The 18,554-nt window shown below is 41.0% G+C and overlaps 6 protein-coding genes across 6 annotated transcripts; 1 reads left to right on the forward strand and 5 right to left on the reverse strand.

Annotated features, from left to right (window-relative positions):
• Window positions 1-778: 778 nt before the first annotated feature.
• orf417a (hypothetical protein) lies at window positions 779-2,032 on the forward strand. Its single transcript has one exon. The coding sequence runs from the start codon at window positions 779-781 to the stop codon at window positions 2,030-2,032; it is 1,254 nt and encodes a 417-aa protein (YP_010185122.1).
• Window positions 2,033-2,106: 74 nt separating this feature from the next.
• On the reverse strand, window positions 2,107-2,412 carry orf101b (hypothetical protein). Its single transcript has one exon. It carries the CDS (start codon window positions 2,410-2,412, stop codon window positions 2,107-2,109), a length of 306 nt encoding a protein of 101 aa, YP_010185123.1.
• A 561-nt stretch (window positions 2,413-2,973) lies between these two features.
• On the reverse strand, window positions 2,974-7,146 carry orf1390a (hypothetical protein). The gene has a single exon. It carries the CDS (start codon window positions 7,144-7,146, stop codon window positions 2,974-2,976), a length of 4,173 nt encoding a protein of 1,390 aa, YP_010185124.1.
• orf810a (hypothetical protein) lies at window positions 7,076-9,508 on the reverse strand. The gene has a single exon. The coding sequence runs from the start codon at window positions 9,506-9,508 to the stop codon at window positions 7,076-7,078; it is 2,433 nt and encodes an 810-aa protein (YP_010185125.1).
• A 6,427-nt stretch (window positions 9,509-15,935) lies between these two features.
• orf402a (hypothetical protein) lies at window positions 15,936-17,144 on the reverse strand. Its single transcript has one exon. It carries the CDS (start codon window positions 17,142-17,144, stop codon window positions 15,936-15,938), a length of 1,209 nt encoding a protein of 402 aa, YP_010185126.1.
• Window positions 17,145-17,666: 522 nt separating this feature from the next.
• On the reverse strand, window positions 17,667-17,939 carry nad4L (NADH dehydrogenase subunit 4L). Its single transcript has one exon. The coding sequence runs from the start codon at window positions 17,937-17,939 to the stop codon at window positions 17,667-17,669; it is 273 nt and encodes a 90-aa protein (YP_010185127.1).
• Window positions 17,940-18,554: the final 615 nt, after the last annotated feature.

The raw sequence follows: 18,554 nt of genomic DNA on the forward strand, positions 1-18,554 counted from the left end.
ATCTCGACTGAGTTGAAGAGGCTTCGCCGACTGAGAACAGAAGAGGCTTCGCCGACTGAGAACACCTAAGAAAGAAAGCTTCTAGAACACTTATCTTATGCAACTACTGTGGTACCACTGCAGTGAGGCTTCGCCGACTGAGAACAGAAGAGGCTTCGCCGACTGAGAACACCGCTACCCTAATAGAAAGCTCCTTGATGTGCCGGATAAAGCAAATCTTGTGCCGGACTCCGATCCCTATGCTTTTCTAACTCACACCAGAACAACTGCTTTCTAAGCTAAAGGAGTTTAAGCCTTCCTGTACAGGGTTCTCTCACAATAGCAAATACAAGCCAGAGATATGTTCTTCTTCTATCTCTTTATCTTTATCTAGAAATATTAGACTACCCTCCCGACCCCTTATAGAGTAAATCAGGCCTATCTCTATAGCTAGAACTCAAAATAGAGTTTGATTATTTCATATAGTTCTACCATCTATAGAGTGTGGGACACTGGGTACTTTAACTATTGGTTGCAGGGCACTGGTTAGTTAAGTAAGAGCTTTACCAGTAAAAACATTCTCCTTTCCTTATATAGAGTCTTCTTTTAAGGCTTCTTGTTTGGATGCCCAATCCCAGAAAGTATAGAGGTAGTTGATTGATTCCTACCTCTCCATGCATATATGGGTTAGTATAGTCTAGTATACCAGGACCACAGGGTGGCGGCCTCATAGTACACCAACGTGCCGGTTTACTATGCAAAATCCAGGGTTTCACTCTGGTTCAAAAGCAAATTTTCTATGATACCAATGATACCAAGTATACGTTCTAATATGTATGTTCTCAAATGTTCTATTGTTACCACATCCCGCATAGTACCAATCCATTGCTATATATCATTTCGTTATATGAGAGCATCACCTGCTTTTTCTCTTTCCAAATTGAAAAATGCTTTGGATGTATCTAAAGTTACTGAGAGGTTGGAGACACTATCTCTGGTTGATGATGACGGTGATCTGGTTGACAATAACCGTGCATCCTCATCTTCATGCTCGACCTCTGGTTCTAACAGACCAAGCGAAGGGGGGATACCTTCTCCAAGATGCTCGGCCTCGGCCAGCGAGATATTTGATCCATTTTCATCTTCGTGTCATCATGTTTTTCTGAGTCGTTATTCATTTTATTCATCTTCATCTTTGTCCTCACAACTAGTGTGTCATCGCGTACCTGGTATGGTAAGACAATTTTTTCTTCCTTATTCTAGTATAAGTTCACTTATGTCATATGTTTCGAGTGAGATTATTCAAAATCCTCTATCTACCGAGTTCAGAAAGACAGTGGATCTATCTCATAGTTTTCTATTTAAGGTACCTCGGGGTTTGCCTGCTTGCATAGACACATATGAGTTATTAAACCTAAAAAAGAAAGTCTTTATGGGATTAATGTTTCGTTTTAAACCTGGTCAAAGACAATTTCTCAAGAATAATATATTAATACCAAAAAGTTTTGAGCATCTCAAACACTTGAGAGATTCGCTTGGTATAGAAATAAGTAAAAACAGTTCCTCTATACGAGATTTGTGTACCTTTACCCATAAAGATGGTATCAAGAGTGCAATTGACCCTAATTATTACAAAAATCTAATAGAGGTAGTAACCTTGTTAAATGGGACCTTTTGCCGTATGTTAATACTAACAACTACGGGAGTTGCTTTCACAGTTTGTTATGGATATTATCCATGTACGGATGGTATAGTACCTATAGATTTATTTAATCCTATTGTTTCATATGACCCATTCAACAATGTAGAGACCCTAGCACCCAATATCCGTTCTGCTATAATTAGCGTTAAGAATGATAGTTTATCAGCAGAGGCAATTAAAACTGCCTATTATCTACCCCCATTGGATGATGTAAATATCCCACAGGAAATAAGTGGTAATGTGCTACGTAACGTTGGATTAGGTATCATAATTGCCGTATTAATTACTACTGGTGTATTAACGATTACTCCGGATCCGGTGGATATCCACCAAGTTATGGAAAATATGTAAAATGATAAGATATATGGGCAGTATACAACATGTGTCTAGCTTATTACGCTCACAAGACCAATAGAACTCTAATATCAGTTCTTATTGTATTCAACAGCGCTATAACAAGGCTTCCCCGGATGATGTCCACCACATGTAGCACAAGGAGCAACTGGAATCATATTAGGATTGCCCCCATACACTGAATAACGGCCTTGCCCCTGTTGACGATTCTGCCACTGTCTAGGCTGCTGCTGCTGAAACTGCTGATTCTGCCTCTGACCTCCATACTGATTTCGACCATAAGCTGACTGACCTCCCCCTATTCTGATTCTGTCCACGCCACTGTCCCTGCTGACCTCCATACCACTGTCTACCCTGTGCTGAAATCTGCTGGTCATCTCTTCCCCTCATCGCATGAGCTTTGCTTCGACCAGGGTGCTTTTAAGCTGGCTTCTTTCTTTGATTGCCCGGTACCTCCCCTCCATCCTACCCTTCATCTTCCCGAGCGCGGATTCTTGTTAAATCGGCTTATAGATTGATAGAACTACAGAGGGTCTGATTCTTCTGAATCAGAGGATATGTAGGTAGTTCGGTGTTTATAGCCAAATGCGACTCTTAAGAGCTTAAGAGATAGGGCAATCGGGACTTGTTGTTGGAAAAAATGCACTTTGTACCCCAAACTCGGATATGACGTTCAACTTTTATGCCTTACCTGACAGCGAGCGATACTTGATGCTCTTCTTCGTTCCAATGGTAGCTTTCTTTAGCTGACATCCTACGTTTAGGCTTGAATGTAGCGTAACACCCATGTGTTATCATAATGGCGATATAACGCTCAATTCTAGCCATAGAATCAAGAGCTCGATAAATCAAGGTAATTTGTGAGCCCTTCTAGTAGCTTCTCGTTTCTCACGCTCTGCCATTGCCATAGACCTCAGACTCAACAACATTGATCTCGGTCATGGGTCATCTAGGTCTTTGATTCGTTCTTGCACCCGCTCCCGGGCATCAGAAGTAATAGAAGAAGTGTTGTTGCCACCAGAGCTCTCATTGCCAGAGCTAGAGGTAGGCTCACAAGTGCTAGTTTCATCAGTGCTTTCTCTTTTTCTTTCTTCTCTTTCACTTCTAGAATCATTTCTATCCCGCTCCCGCGCATCAATGGAATTAGTAGAAGAAGTGCTATCATAGTAGCTTCCATTGCTATCATAGTAGCTTCCATTGCTCTCATAATCATCATACGTAGGCAGGAAGTCAGCTAGCGATTCGAGTCTTTCGTCTCCATACATTTCTTTTCTTTCCATGTATTTAGAGTAAGCGACGTTGACACATGCTATACGATATTTGTACAACATCAAAAGTCTAAGGTTAGCGTTATCTCCCTTCTCTGCTTCTCTTTTTAGCTCCATATGGGTTCTCTCTTTCCATACCCATACGTGTTGTGCTTTATCTTTATCCTTGAATTTCTCAAGAAGTATCTGAACGTCTGGATCATAGGGATAAGGAATATCAGCAGAATAATCCCCAGCATACCAGTTGGATAGTGTAATATCTTCTACTCTTGTCTTACCTTCCCTGATGTCCTTCTGGGTCTTAAAGATAGCATAGGCCCGGTTTGCACATCTGATGTCAGATTTCCAATGCTTGATTAATCTAGGGTTTACTACATCGTCTGAATTGAGTTTGCTTAGCATTTCTTCTGCTTTTGCTTTTCGATCCCAGATCTCTTTCACTCTATCTTTGTTCTCCATTCTAATAACATAGTATTCAATCAATTCATTTTCTTGATCTTCTCCGCGGTCGATTAGGTTTATGATATATTGTTCGTTCTCTCTTCTAGAATCATTTCTATCCCGCGCACTTCTATCATAGTAGGTGTCAGAATCAGTTGTACAGGCTTCATGTTGAGAATAATCATCTATGTCTCGCGCTGTAGTGTAATCATTTGCAGTAGGTGCATAGGTAGAAGTAGGCTCACAAGTGCTAGTTTCATCAGTGGCTTCTCTTTCTCTTTGTTCTCTTTCTCTTCTAAGTTCTTTTACAACTTTATCCCATCCACTGCTAGTTGAAGAATGGTTATCAGAAGTCTTAGTAGTCTCATCTTCTTTATCATCTATAGGAGGTATGATTTCATTCTTATTGTCACTGCCAGAGTCTGAATCACTACCGGAGCTATTGCTATTATCATTGCTTTCATTAGAACTGCCGTAACCAGGGCTAGAGTCTGAATGATTGTCTGAGCTATGATCATCTCTGTCAGCATCCCTCTGATATGTTTCAGGCGTGGTATTTAGGCTTTCATTAGAATCTTTCTCATTATTGATTTTCTTGATAATGTATCTCAAGTCCTGATTTGAGCAGTCTTTTAAGTTTTCCACTTTAAAGGGTGTGGTCTCCAACCAAACATTATTTTCAGTGTATACCACTTTCCTTTTGGTACCGACATCCACATTCATTGCAAGATTCGTAGTTTTCTTAACAATCTGAAGTTGATTCCAATCAACACCAAAGGGAGTCGAATACGGTACACTTTTCTCGTTCTTTCTATTAGCATATTGGTTTTCATACCAATCAATGTCAACAAAATGTTTTGCTGCACCCTTGTGTTTTACTACATCTTTACCATCAATTGTAGTATAGCAATAGGTTTTAGGTGCTAAAAAGAGCCCCCACGCTATTTGATCTTCTAGCTTCAATTTACCTAAGACTGAAGAAGATACCATATCATCTGAGAGTGGGTTACCAAGAACTATAGAGTCTGTGTCTGTGTAGTAGCAGTCCTCTCTTGCTATATATGGATACATATGGATCCTTGCACATGCTGTAATAGCCGCTGCTAGTTGGACTGCAGCATTCTTAGGCGGGTCCCAACTATTTGTTGAACAATCTTTATTGAAATTCGCTACGTATGTATCTTCGTTCAGTTTGTCCCCATTTATGAAAGTATCCTTTCTTACTAATTGATTGTAACAATCTTGATCGCAGATCTCGGTAATAGTCATTTTTGGATTGATACCAAATCTGCCGTAAAGAGAATTCATAAGGATTTTGTAAACATAAGACATTCCTTCATTCCCATCTTTCTTAGCCTTTAACCTGCTATTATATAGATCGTTGACAAAGGTCTTGAAAGGGCTTTCCGTCTTCTTAAAGAGATAGCCACGTAGAGGGTAGATGGTGTAGCCCAAATCGCGAGCATATTTCAACTCCTCGCTATAGTAAACACCTACAAAGTATCCTGTTGGAAAGATGAGAGATCCATTAACCTTTTCCCTATAGGGTAGAAATGGGTTTTTGATAGAATCCGGGCATTTCACAAAAGCCTCAATAAATCCATAGAGGGTGTCTAAATCCTTCTTCCTCAGATCTCCATTCCAGGTTGGTTTACCAGCAGGCATTGGGTATTCTTGCATCACATAGGGATAGAGAGAGTTCACATCATAGTAGTACAAGTTCTCACCTCTTGGTTTATAGACATCAACATGACCTCCGTAGTAGCCCTTCCTGATGAATTTGTCTTCATTCACGTTTGGGATGTGGATTGGAAAAGACGAAGCATCATAGTATTGAATACGAAAGATTCTCATAGCTAGGGATGATATGGTCAAGACTGTATTTATGTTCACATTATAGAGATTCAAGATGATCTCTTGAGCTTTTTTCAACACTCCTCCAAGTAGAAGCACATCCTGCTTCAAATACTCAAGCAATTCTTCTTCCCTAAGAGAGAGATCTTCCACAGTTTTGAGTTGCTCATGATCGAAATCATATTTACCCCCAAGATCCGGACACAGGCTCTGTGCCAGGGTAGCCAGTTTTCCAGGAAGTAGATTTAACGAATCTTTGAAGGAGAATAACAGAACACCTTTCTTATCAACCATCTTTTCATCCACCTCTTGTTGCATCTTTTTGTAGACTTTGATCTCGTAAATTCGATGGTTTCGAATCAGAGGTTTCATTATGTAGTATGGATGATGACAGATTAAGTGCTTAAGCAAGATTATTCCATCGAATCGTGATAAGTTATGGAAGTATATAGACAACGCTGTCTTATACTGTTTAGTAGCTACTACATCAATCCGTTTAACCATCTCATATAGGATCTTATCGCTCCTATCTTTGAAGGATGAATAGAATTTTTTGTAAAGAAAATACTCGCTATAGAAAGTCATAATATCAGCTTTATCCACTTCCTTTTCAGGTAGAACCACCAGTAAACCTACTGCGTATGGAGTCTGCACTTCCATCCCCGTATCATCCTTCATAAGGATTGTCTCAATATCGGCCACCATAAAGGGTCTAACAACTTTTGGATTTGAAGAAAGGATTTGTGATATATTACTATTATAAGTACGTTTCTTATTCGAAATAGGTTTAGCAACAGGGGGTTTTACATCTCTTTTGTCGTTTAAAACCAACGAAAGAAGACCAACACTGTTATTGCTATCGTTGTTGTTTCCAACATTGTTGCCATTATCACTACCGTCCCAGTCTGAATTGTAGCCATTATCATCATGAGAAAGATCCTCTAAAAGGGTATCAAGTACCTTTATGATTTCATCTTTTGATGAGAGATGTTTTTCAAGATTTTGACCAGTTAGAAAGATACGCAGGGCTATTTTTGTAATGATAGCACCTTTGTATTTCTCAAAAACTTGGATAACAGCCCTATAGATATAACGAAATAGTTCCTTATAAGGAAAGAACGCGCTACCATCTAGTGGAGTCAATGGTATTGCATCACATATAGTATATGTAATATCCTTACCATCCTTATCAATTAGGGTCAAGGTAATAAGGAATTTGGAATATCCTTCTACCGATGAGAAGACATAACGAATTAGAAGATCGAAAATAGCGTTGATTATTAAGACGATTTCCAGAACGGTGAAGCCCGGGTCTATATCATGTGCAGCTTGAATCAAAAAAGGATGTGGAGAAGCATATGTTGTATGACGAATACGCGTATAGAATAGATCAGAATCGAAGTAACGGCTTTTGTATGTAGTACAGTATGAACGGGTTGTATGAACCCTTTTGTATGCCCCCTTTTTGACTAACATGCTAATACTGTAAACAATATAGATCGGAAAGCTCTTTTTTGAAAGAATTCCACTTTTGCTCATGAGCCTCATATCTGGTGGCTAATAGGGTGGCTACAGATGCATTTGTTGTATCACTATCGATAGGACCGCATACAGCATTAATATAGGTATTATATGCATTCACTATAATTGTTTTCTTTTTATTCCAAAGATTGTTTTTCTTCCTAAGCTCAGCTGGAATACAATTATTTAAGAGAGATTCGAGTTCCCGAGAAGGAATAACTTTTTTAAATTTTTCTGGATCATGGTAACCTGGTTTGGTTAAATTCATATAGATGAACTCGTTGATCACTAAAAGAGGTGGACCCATCTCCTTATAGGCGTAGGTATAAAACAACGGCAATATAGAGCTACAGTCAGCTGTTGATAGAAAGTTGTCGTGAACTGTGTAGATAGGGGTAGAAGAATCAGAGAGTAAGAAATTGACTACACTCATAGCGAGACGGGCATCCTTTTGATGAATGAAGTTGACGAAGGTTGATGACATCGTTTTTCGACTATCTCGTTCCTCCGAAGGTATTGAGAGAGTTACCTTTTTCCTCGAATGTGTGCTTTTTGAGTAGACCCATATATGAGTCTCAGATGATTTTCGATAATCTTGTATTGTTGTAAATAATGGCACTTTATAGCAAACTGGTTGACCCCTCTCTGATGAGAACCAACCAATATTTTGGATCATATTCATCAAGCAATTCAGTCTAGAATATTTCTCCTTAAAGAAGTCATAAAAGACTTGAGCCACGGCGTTCTGGCGCTTACCCAGATCGAAAGAGAAACTCTCTTGCAGAAAGATACCCGCGCTCATTATTGTTTTCCCATATATCATAGGCATAAAGATTCCTTTCACTATCTTACGCGTCAGCTTACTACCTACAAAAAGAATGAGTGAATCATTTTGATATTTCTTAGTCTCATTTATGTAGACTTGCACTTCCTCGAGAAGGTATTCATAAATATCTTGGATATTGGAATCACCCGGCCGTTGTATAAGATTTGTATTCTTAGCCAGATCTTTATCTAATAAAAAGTAGCTCATTAGCTGATAAGCACTCGCGGAGGCGTCCTGGGTTATAGGATGAGATGTTATAACTTGTACGACTTGAGTCGTTAAATACTCTTTAAATACAACAAGACATGACAGAAACTGTAATGGTTTTTTCGCATCACAAGCTAATCGGGTTAATTCATCATTAGAAGAGACTCGCAAAGCTTCTATCATATTATTATCAAACCATTCCACAGCAGCCTTGTTATTCTCGAAAGATCCGTAAAGGAAGGATGCTGCACAAAAAAAGGAATCTTTGATATTCGAGGTTCTTTGAACGTCTTCTTTTGCAAAGATGACCAGACTTCTGGCTAGATCACGTTCGTGGAAATGTAAAATACCACTGCGGTAAATTCGACCTCGGAAATCCATAAAAGCTGGCAAATAAAAACGGTAGCCCTCGTAGGCTATTGCTAATTTCAATATGTATTGCTCATAGCCTGCACGCTGGATGAGTTTCATCAATTCTTTCAATAAGGTGGCAAGGCGTACACTCTTTGAGAAATGATATGAATAATACAACTTCTTCAATTTCTCATAAATATCCTTAATTTTCAATTTCGATAGAAAACTTGGTAGTATTAAACCCTGCTCAACCAATAGAGACTCATTGGTACGAATATATGACAAGAAAGAGCTATTTACCTTAAATGGTTGACTTTGTAGTTTATTCATGATACCACATAATTCAATGGAAGAATTCTCATGTAATTCGATATAAAAATTATCTAGGTTCTTTGAGCTTAACAAGCGGTAACGCTCATCTACATCCGCAGTTAAACTACTTAAATAACCACCCCTTAGATCTGATAGATACTTAGGCTTTTTATTATCCTGGAGAATACTTTGCCAATCTTCTGGTTTGCAGACCATGGGTAAACTAAACCTTATAGGTAAATCGGATGCGGGGATTTTGCAGTGTACGTAATAAGGTTTAGCTAAATAAAATTCTCCATTTTTCTTACGGATGGGTTCATCTTCAATATTCCCAATAGTCGATATTTCTATCAAATCCCTTATTTCCAAGAATGAAGCTAATTCATTACCAAAATGAAAGGTCCTTTTCGGCAACTCATTAACATTCGGTTTCGGAGCACCAGCTTTAGCAGTAGATATGGATTGTTCATACCTAGATTTGCGATTCTTTAATAATTGGATCTGAGAGCGCACAGTAGTATCTAGACGATCTATTAGAGTCGATAGACGAATGACTGAATCTGATTCCACTGAATTAAACAAGACACTTAACACATGGATGAGTAAAACTTCCAACGTATGTTGACCAAAGACATTGAGTGAGTCTTTCTCTTCAGCAGTGAGCTTAGAACTTTGCAAAAGATAACTCATTGCAGATGAATCATAGCCTTTCTTGACTGATTGAAAACCGCCTTTCTTTCTACCTAGATGCAGCCTCTGTATCCAGATCGAGGAGACTCTTTTAGGATCGACTTAAGCCCAAAGGATGTATCTCATCTTACCATACGCGCCCATTCCATTCCAGGCCAGGGGAGAAGATCTCTTGCTGCGTAATGACCGTACCCTTACATCTTAACTGAACAAGGACTATAACTAAGAGAGTCAACTGTACTAAGACAAAAGTACTAGGAAGATAGATCATGGTTGATTCTTGGGTCGTATCCAGATGGCATGTATATCGCCATAGGAGTACCTAGTTAGGCGTAGTGACTTTCTATCCCTTTTCATAGCAGGCCTCATCAGCCCGCTTGAGGAAAGTAGAAGGTCCAGAGTAAACTCACGTGGTAAGCTCCTCTCTAATAAGGTTACTACACCAGCACCAGCAGCAGAGACGGTAGCTTCATAGGTAGCTCAGCTAGTCGGTTCAATAGCAGCAGGGTAAATTCGGTTAGCTCGCACTGGATCTCTATTCCGATCTTTAGTTACCATCCATGACGTTGGTTGATTTGCCGCAGGGTCACTTTGGTTCTGAAAGGTATGCTGCTGGCTTGAGAAAGAGAGTCTCAACGGCTCGGCTGGTTGTTGTTAACAAAGCAGCGGCGTGTGAAGAGCAAGCAACAAAGCCGATATTCTAAAAGTTCCAAAGTTCTGTCCAAAAGCTTATAATAAGCGACTTCATACCTTGATTCTTTTACCTTCTCAAAAAGGAAAGCCAAGAACCTAAGAGAATCCAGAGCCAATTCCGCCAATTGGGATTCTACGCTAGATGATACGAATCCTAGGCTTGCAGCGCATTCTCGAAGAGCTAATTCTTGCAAAGAGAAGAGCCTATTCAGCTGGCTGCACGAATCCAGCTAGGGCTAAGTAAGGCTGTTTGCGACGATGTTCTCGAATAAGCTCGGAACTTACTCAGTCCCATCAGTAGCCCGCCTTACTACGATTCCACTCTTTTATTGGTGTCCTGGTGTAGAGGGGGAATTGCCACTATCTATTTATATAGATATAGATAGATCCGAATGGCCCTTGCCTTAAGTGCCTCTGGACAGTAGGGATTCCGCCGTAGATCGAGTTCTGGCTGGGACGAAGGTCTGATCCCAGTCTATCTCAATTCCGTAAGAGCTTCTTTCGATTTGTCCATTTATGGTAAATAACCAAAGAACGAACCAAGGCTCTACTTGTAACCAGTATTCTTTCCCGACTCCCCCTATACCACCACCTCCACCCGAACCCACCTACGAACCGCGAATATAGGCCTCAGCCGTAACCAACCGGTTACGTATATAAGAGCTGGATACATTGCCATCTTCTTTTCTTACCTTTTTTAGGAGAAGCACAATGTCATGAGCCTCTCGTACCCGGGCAGAGCGCGCACCTACTTTAGCAACGCTCCGCTCTGTTGCGACCCCAATACCCCTAACAATGTGGATCGACCTACACTCGACTTGATCCTTCTTCACGGAAGGTATGTAGGCAACTCTCCTCAGCCGGAACTCAGTCGAGACCACTTGTACAACATCTTATATAACCATCTTACCCGGGATTCCCTTGCTACAAGTTACTCAATATTTGAAAGAAAAGACTCATCAAGCTCAGGGGCGGATACGAAATCGGCATAATAAGTCTAAGTCAAAATGTCCAGGCACAGCCTCAAGGTAAGAATCGGAAGACTCTGTTGTTATTGAATCTGCATTCACAGGGGAAGACTCTTTTCTTAAAGTCAAATAGTTTCCTTCCTTCTTTCCTAGTTTCCTTGTGCCTCCAACTCAAAAGTGAGTTATTACTTAGATTCCTTTTTATGCTGAGTCAGGAGTTACAAAGGCAGAATGGGAAGGGCCAGATTCAAGTACAGATTACTTCCTGGCTACTTTCCCAGTGGAAGAATCTGTTGTGTAATAAAGGGCGGAATCGGTTCTTAGAAATTAAGTTGCCTTAGGGGCAGTCCCACCCCAGTAGCGTTAGTCCCAGTAGGAAGAATCTGCTTTTGCTAGTCAATTTGTGATGAAAGAAATTCCTGGTTAGGCTGAATCAGCTGTTGCTGAATCTTTGTCTTTTCCTCCTCTGCACACACCGACTGGGGCTCCATTGACCAAATAATCAATAAAAGGTATTGGAAGATGTCCAGAGGCTGGGTCACAAAAGTCTGTAGTTCATGGGAAGAGCCCTGAGTTCTTTCTTAAAAGAAAAGAAGATAATCCATTCATTCCTTCTGCGGTGCAAGTTAGACCAAATGGAGAAACTTAACTAAACTCACGGAAGACCAGGAGCAGCCTAAGCCGTAACAGCAATACCAACGGATATGACCAAAAAGCCCTTGTCACGAGCTGGATTCGAACCAGCACACTTCTGGAGAAAAAGGAAGGATAGTGCCCAGCGAACTCCCGTTATTCTCATCGTGACTTTGGTTACCCGGTTCCTCACGCTGGACGTGGTTTTCTTTGAACAAGCCTTGTTACTACAGAAAAATTTATTTCTACAGGAATTGCGATATAGACGCTTAGTCACAAGCTCCCTTCGCCAAAGAAAAGGCTAGTCTAGGTAGGTTCAACCACTCTCACTTAGACGGAAGAAGGAAGGAGATAATGAAACCTCGAAGATAAGGAAGCGAAAGCTCACTCTGCCAAGCCACAATTCTAATGCATTGTGACCTCGAGGCTTGGTGTACATAGCAAGAACCCACTCAAAGTGACGAGATCTTGTATGACTGAGTTTGGCAAGTCTTCGCTAAGGTTGTAACAACTCTTAGGTATAGAGATTGGCCAGTGCTATGCTCTATAAGGAGTCAAGCTATGCTTTGTATATTTCTTTTCGTGTAGCTAATGCAGCAGCAAGTCGAGTTGAGAGCACACTCTGGACTTGTCGATCGTTATTCTATATGATGAGTGTAGGGCACATTAGACTCTATCCAACTCATTAACCTCCACACAACTCATCTGCGCTCGCACTTGGTGTCCTACACGGTTGCTTGATGTTCTTCTGAAGTAGAAGTAGCTAGTTTTGCAGCTCTTTTAGCCGATATTCTGCGTTTAGGCTTGAATGTAACTAACACACCTATGGAGTGCTATTCTTGCGATATAATGCTCAATTTTAGCCATAGAATGGATTTGATTCAAAGCCAGACTAGTCAGATAAGATAGAGTAGAATTCCCGTCAGAATCTTGGAAATATCCCCTGGCTGGGAGTGCTTTCGAGAAGACATGCACCGGGAATTCCTTCTAGGATCTTCTTCTTTGTCTTGAGAACAGCCTCCTTCTCATTTGCACCTGTCTTGCTTGTCTTTCTTCCTCCTCTTCTCCTTCGATACGTGCCTGCTACTGCAGCAGCTAGAGAGAGAAAATACGGGTTATTACCAGGTAGAGTCTCTTGCATCATACAGTCACTAGCAACGGTTTCTTTGCAATACTTGCTACTATACTGTATAGCTTTAGAAGCATATACTTGCTATGCTATTATACTATAGAAAGGTGCGCGGGAGAATCATAGTCAAAGCCTACGAAGGACCGTCAGTCTCCGGATAACTACTATTGCTTTTGCCATACCTTGTATGAGCTTTACCTCTTGCTAGCAAGTAATCCCAAGCAACTAGCCCTGCCTCGGTTCCACTCCTGTAAGCAAGAAAGCTCTCCCAGTCTCTCCCGGGCATGGTAGCCAAGATAGAAAGGCAGATAATGGCAATGAAAGGAGGTGCGCGTGTCTGTCTCTCAATCAGTCTGTCCAGTCCGGAACTGAACCTTTCAAACTTGGCTTTCTCAAATAACAAGTTCTACGACACCATAGCCCCTGCATTGTCATCAGAGCTGGCTTTCTTTGTGCAAGATCACTCGCAAACAAAAGAAATGTACTAGTCTTCTTCGTCCCAACGGCTGTTCTTTGCCGCTTCTATACTACGTATAGGCTTGAATGTAGCGTAACCGCCTATGGAGTCCTATTCTAATTAGTCGGCTACCTTCGCTCGGAGCAGCATTTCCAATCCTTTTATGCGATCCGATCTTGGTATGCCCCTTCCCCGGTTTCGGCTTCTTCTGTTGAGGTGGGAAAGAAAGATAATATAATAAAATTTTGAGTTGCCAACCAATCTTATTCCCCAGATAGCCTTATTGCCTCTTCCCCGAAAATGGAAGTTCATGACATCATTCCAACTCTGAACCTTAACGACGACGTCAACCCATCCATCCTCTCCTGCTTTCACTATTAAAGGGCGAGTGACGTGACACTTCATACCTTTCCTCAAAGCCGCCTACCGTGCAACGAGCAACGACCTGGCCTGGGACGAAGTAAACCCTTACCAGTACCAGGGTTGAGAAGCTTACTATTACTAAGCCTTTAGCCCTTGAAGACCCTGTCGGACCAAGCAATCAAGCAACTTTGATTCTCCTAGTATCAAGTAGTAAGGGGGAGGAAGAAGTCAAAAGTTGCTTTGAGCTCGGAATTGAAATGGTGTTTTATAAGATAGGAATTAGGAAAGGGCAGAAGCGCTCTCCTTTGCTCGATATGGGTCTTGGCTTCTCTTCGTTAGACTCTTTCCTCTCTACTAAGCTTTCCAGGAAGTCCGCAGAGCGGCTAGACTGCTTTGAGCGGTCGGTAGCTATAAGCTCCTTCTTTCATCAGTTGCCGAGCTATGGTATTGTATTCTTAAGTAGTTGGCTAATCCAGTCGCTCCTTAGCCGGAAAGACTAGAATCATTTAACCCTCAGTCGCCCCTTCCGCTGCGACCGAAAGTGGCAAGAGCTTCTTCTGAGCAGAGCTAATTCTAGAATTCATTCCGGCTTCATCGTAGCGTAGGTGTAGTATAATAAGGGTACGGCGGATAAGAGTAATGACGCAAGGAAGAGCCTATGCATACTAATTCATATTCCTAAGTCATGAACCAAGCTGACTCTCTTCTCCTTCGTCTACTCATCCTTTCAAGGAACTAGGCTCTTCTTATTCTTAGAGTCCTAATTGGAGCTTAGCTTAAGCGCTCTTTCTTCCGAGACGATTTCACGCCTTCTCACTTGAGGAGAAATAATTGACCCTTAGCGGCTAGCAAAGAACCTGGAAAAGACGACTTGGGACGAGGAGGAACTCACTCAACAAGGGAAGGAACTTCAGGAAGGTAGACTTGATGCGGAGTTATCATCAATCAACCTTAGTGCATTCTCATCGGAAATTGACTACCCAGAAGGTAAAGTCTATGAAGGATGAAAGAAGGATTTATATCTTTGAAGATATTTCGGATGAAATGATGAGACGCCAATACTAAAAGTTGATCCGCTAAACGATGATAGGAGGGTTGATAGGTGGATTTTATCGATGAAAGGGGGAAAATAAAAAAGATAATAAAATGGTGATCCAAAACAAGCATCATTCCCTTACTCCCGCTTTCAGATAATGACTATTCTACCCGTTCGTGACCCATCCTCCCATGGGTCAATGATTAGATATTTAGAATAAAGGCTCGAGAGACCTTGTGTGAAGTTCTGTTAGGTTCTTAATTACTGATAGTACGATTAGTAAACACCGTACCTGAGCATTCAAGATCAAAGTTCGCAGCTCTCAATGAAATCCCTAGCTTTGCGAAGCGATCTTGTTCCAATAAGAATAATGAAATGAAGAAGGTTTCGATCTGGCTTTCTAATTTCCCAGGACTTCGTTCTTCTATTGGTAACGATAAATTGAAACGTCTAGGTTTATGTCAATTGCGGCTCAATCTATTGATCTTGGTTCGTGCTGGACACATTTATTCTTCGCCCCCCTATGAAGAAAGAAGCGCTAAACCTCTCCTCTCGTCATGCAGTCTTCAGTCATGATGGTCTTTGATTTATGTGTATGCCAGGTCAGGACGAAGATATATTTTCTAGCCTATAGTTTTTCTCGCTGATCGAATGTGGAGTACGAAGCGATCAAGTGGAAGTAGTGCCCGCGATAACCAAACCCCCCGACCAACCACTATAGCAAGCACTAGGGATGAGGAAGGGTCTAAGGAAGTTCGTAATTCATACTCGTCATTTATATGGTTACAGATAGGAATTTGGTTGCTTGGAAATGGAGAAGCAAAACAACAGTAGCATGCAGGTTTGCTTACAAAAAAAAAGGGGATAGCTGGTTACTCGCACCTTTTTTCTATACTCAAGGCCAAAGGGAAGTTGAAGCTGGATGGACACCGGTCTAGACCACACCTACATAGACTTTAAATTGACTTCTGATCGTGACTTTTGTTTACTTTACCCGATTACTAACGCTTTATGGGGGTCGCACCCGGCTAGAAACCGAACTACCTACATATCATCTTATTCAGAAGAATCAGACCCTATGTAGTTCTATCAATCTAGAAATTAGGCATTCGGTATAGGAAAAATTCTTATTATTCGTACCGTTAAGTTTACCCCGTCCCGTCTCCAAAAATTTGTTTTTTTATAAAAGTATACGCTGAGCTCCCTTCTTTTAGGGTTTTCTTCAAAGAATGTAAAAAGTGGAGTTCTTGCTTGTCCTTTTCTATGACAGGCCCTAGCCCCACTTCTTTTTCAATGCGGTCCCGATAAGCATCAAGAAAGTCATCAAAGACTTCTTGCGGTTTGTATGGCGTTTTGTTAGCCAAGTCTGGATTAGCAGATAAGATGGAGTGAAAGAGAGAAGAACATTCGTTTTTAAGTTCTCGCATTTCGAGATCCCTCGCCTCGAATTGCAGTAAACGAGAATATTCTCTCTGAGATGAGTTGCTTAAAAGGGCCTCCTTCACCTCTTTCCAATAATCAACGGAAGAATGTCCTAATAGATACGGGCAAAGGGGGTCTTGTTTCAAATCAGGCTGAAGGCTAAAAATGCGCTTTTGTATAGATGTTTCAAGGCCGCTATTTCGGACCTGTGATCCTCCTCCTTGGTGGGAAGATGACGGTCCTGCACCATCAAGAAGTGGGCGCTGTTCCGGCAGCCGCCCGAGCCGAAGTTCGCAATCGGGCTCATTTGGAAAAACACAAAGGGGCTGTTGAACTGACGAAAGGGAGGGTATTAGCATTTCCCTAATTGAGGGAAAGAGGTCTGCCATATTTATAAAAATAATAAAGAGAGAGGTAAGAACAAAGTAGGCCATAAGCAACATAAAAAGGAATCGTTGTAGTCGTACTAGATACGTGTATCTAATATAATGGGTAATCGTATTATAATAATAGGGGTAAGAAGCAATTTTATCCGTATGTTGCAAAAACCGGTCTTTTAGTAGTAGGCGGCATCCCCTCTTAGTTTTGAGTAGGCGGAACCATTCTGTTTTGGTTCTTCTCCACATTCTTACCGGGTGATCCCGGAATTTGCCTATTATTTTTTCAACTGAGATTTCGATATAGAAGGATCTCCTTATTTCTTCACCGCGGGCTCTCGCGTCATTTTCAAGAAAAGATATTATATCACCGCGGGACACTTTAAAATGAGTAATGCTTACCATTCCATTATTCACACAAACCTTTCGATGACTTATCGGCTGCCTTGCTTGAGGAATAGTTTCACGAAAACGGAGACGAACCGGAATAACGTCCGATCTTGTTTCTGGATTGAGTAGAAAAGGGATATATGAAGTTCGTTCTCTTCCTCTGTGCATCTCTGTGATGGGTAAATCTCCATGAAAAAGGGGCAACTTTCGTGTAGTTTGTGATTGGATGTAACTGTTAATATTTTCTCTCGAATAAATCTTTCTCTTAATAGATCTCTTCTTGTTTCTCAATTTTCGGAGAATGCGGCGTTGTATTATTGTAAGTTCTCTGTTCCAAACATTTCCTGAAAGTAGACGACAAGTTTGAAATCTTAATGCAGGCACGGCGTATCTCGTTGAATCAGTCTTTTTCGTCACATCGGGGCTATGGGAGTCGAACCCAATTCAATTCTTCCGCGACCCCTCCACGAATAACGAGAAAGCAAAACTTTCGCCCGCTCAGCACGTACTTCACCGGGATTTATTCTTACAAAAAGAAAGCATCCACCGACTGACTTACTGAATCTCAAATCTATTTTTTTGTGTTAAGCATATAGCTAGCGTTCCTTCTGAGCCAGGATCAAACTCTTCTTTTGAGAACGAAAGGAGAAGATAACTTCGTATTTTGGTAACTCTCTAGGAGTCATGTGTTTAACCTTGAATGCTATTAATAGATTCTACAGCAATAGTCCCTCGGACTCGGAAAGTAATAACGAAAATGGCTAACCCAATAGCAGATTCCGCGGCTGCCACCGTTGGAACCAATGAAGCAAATGATTGGCCCATCATATCATCCGAAGAAACGGAAAATACCAAAAAGTTCGAATTCACAGCTAATAACATTGATTCTATTGGCATTGACATAATAGGAATATTTCGTCTATTAAGGAGGATTCCCCGAATACCTGAAATAGAGATGATCATAGAAAATGTGAAATATTTGATAGGATCCGTTTCGGGAACGTAGAATGTCAGAGAAATTCAAATGAAAAACGACCTATTATCACCCAACTCACATACCACTTGAATCGGCGAACAACCTCCACCTTCCCACCCTTCTATTTATCTATTTATCGTTAAAGATAATTTTATTTATGAAAGGATAATTTTTACCAAGTCCTTCTTTCTTTTATGAAATTGAATTTCTTCTATAACAACAGGATGCTATTGCTTGCTGGCTACGAATCCCATTTCACGAAATTACTTTCCTTTCTTCTACTCAAAAACAAGCCTAAAACACGGGGTTTGGGTCTTTTTATCACATTGAGATGCCGCCTTAGGAAGAGAAATCCAAAACAAGCAAAAATCCCGGGAAAACGCTAACTTGTCCGATTTGAGATCCCATCTACGAGCGGAAATGGACTTGCAGCCTAAAATCCCGCGAAAATGAAAGTGAAGATGGAAGGCTAGAGGGCGAAGATAGGAAGGCACTTCTACTCAAACGCGGGGATTCGTTTAGTGGGAAGAAGAAGGAAAGGCAATCGAGTACTACCTTCTCTAGGAGCAGGAACTTGAATGGGACTCTTTCTTAGGGCTTGA

The sequence above is a fragment of the mitochondrial genome of Apium graveolens, assembly GCF_009905375.1.
Source record: "Apium graveolens strain L.+W99A mitochondrion, complete genome".
Lineage (NCBI taxonomy): Eukaryota > Viridiplantae > Streptophyta > Magnoliopsida > Apiales > Apiaceae > Apium > Apium graveolens.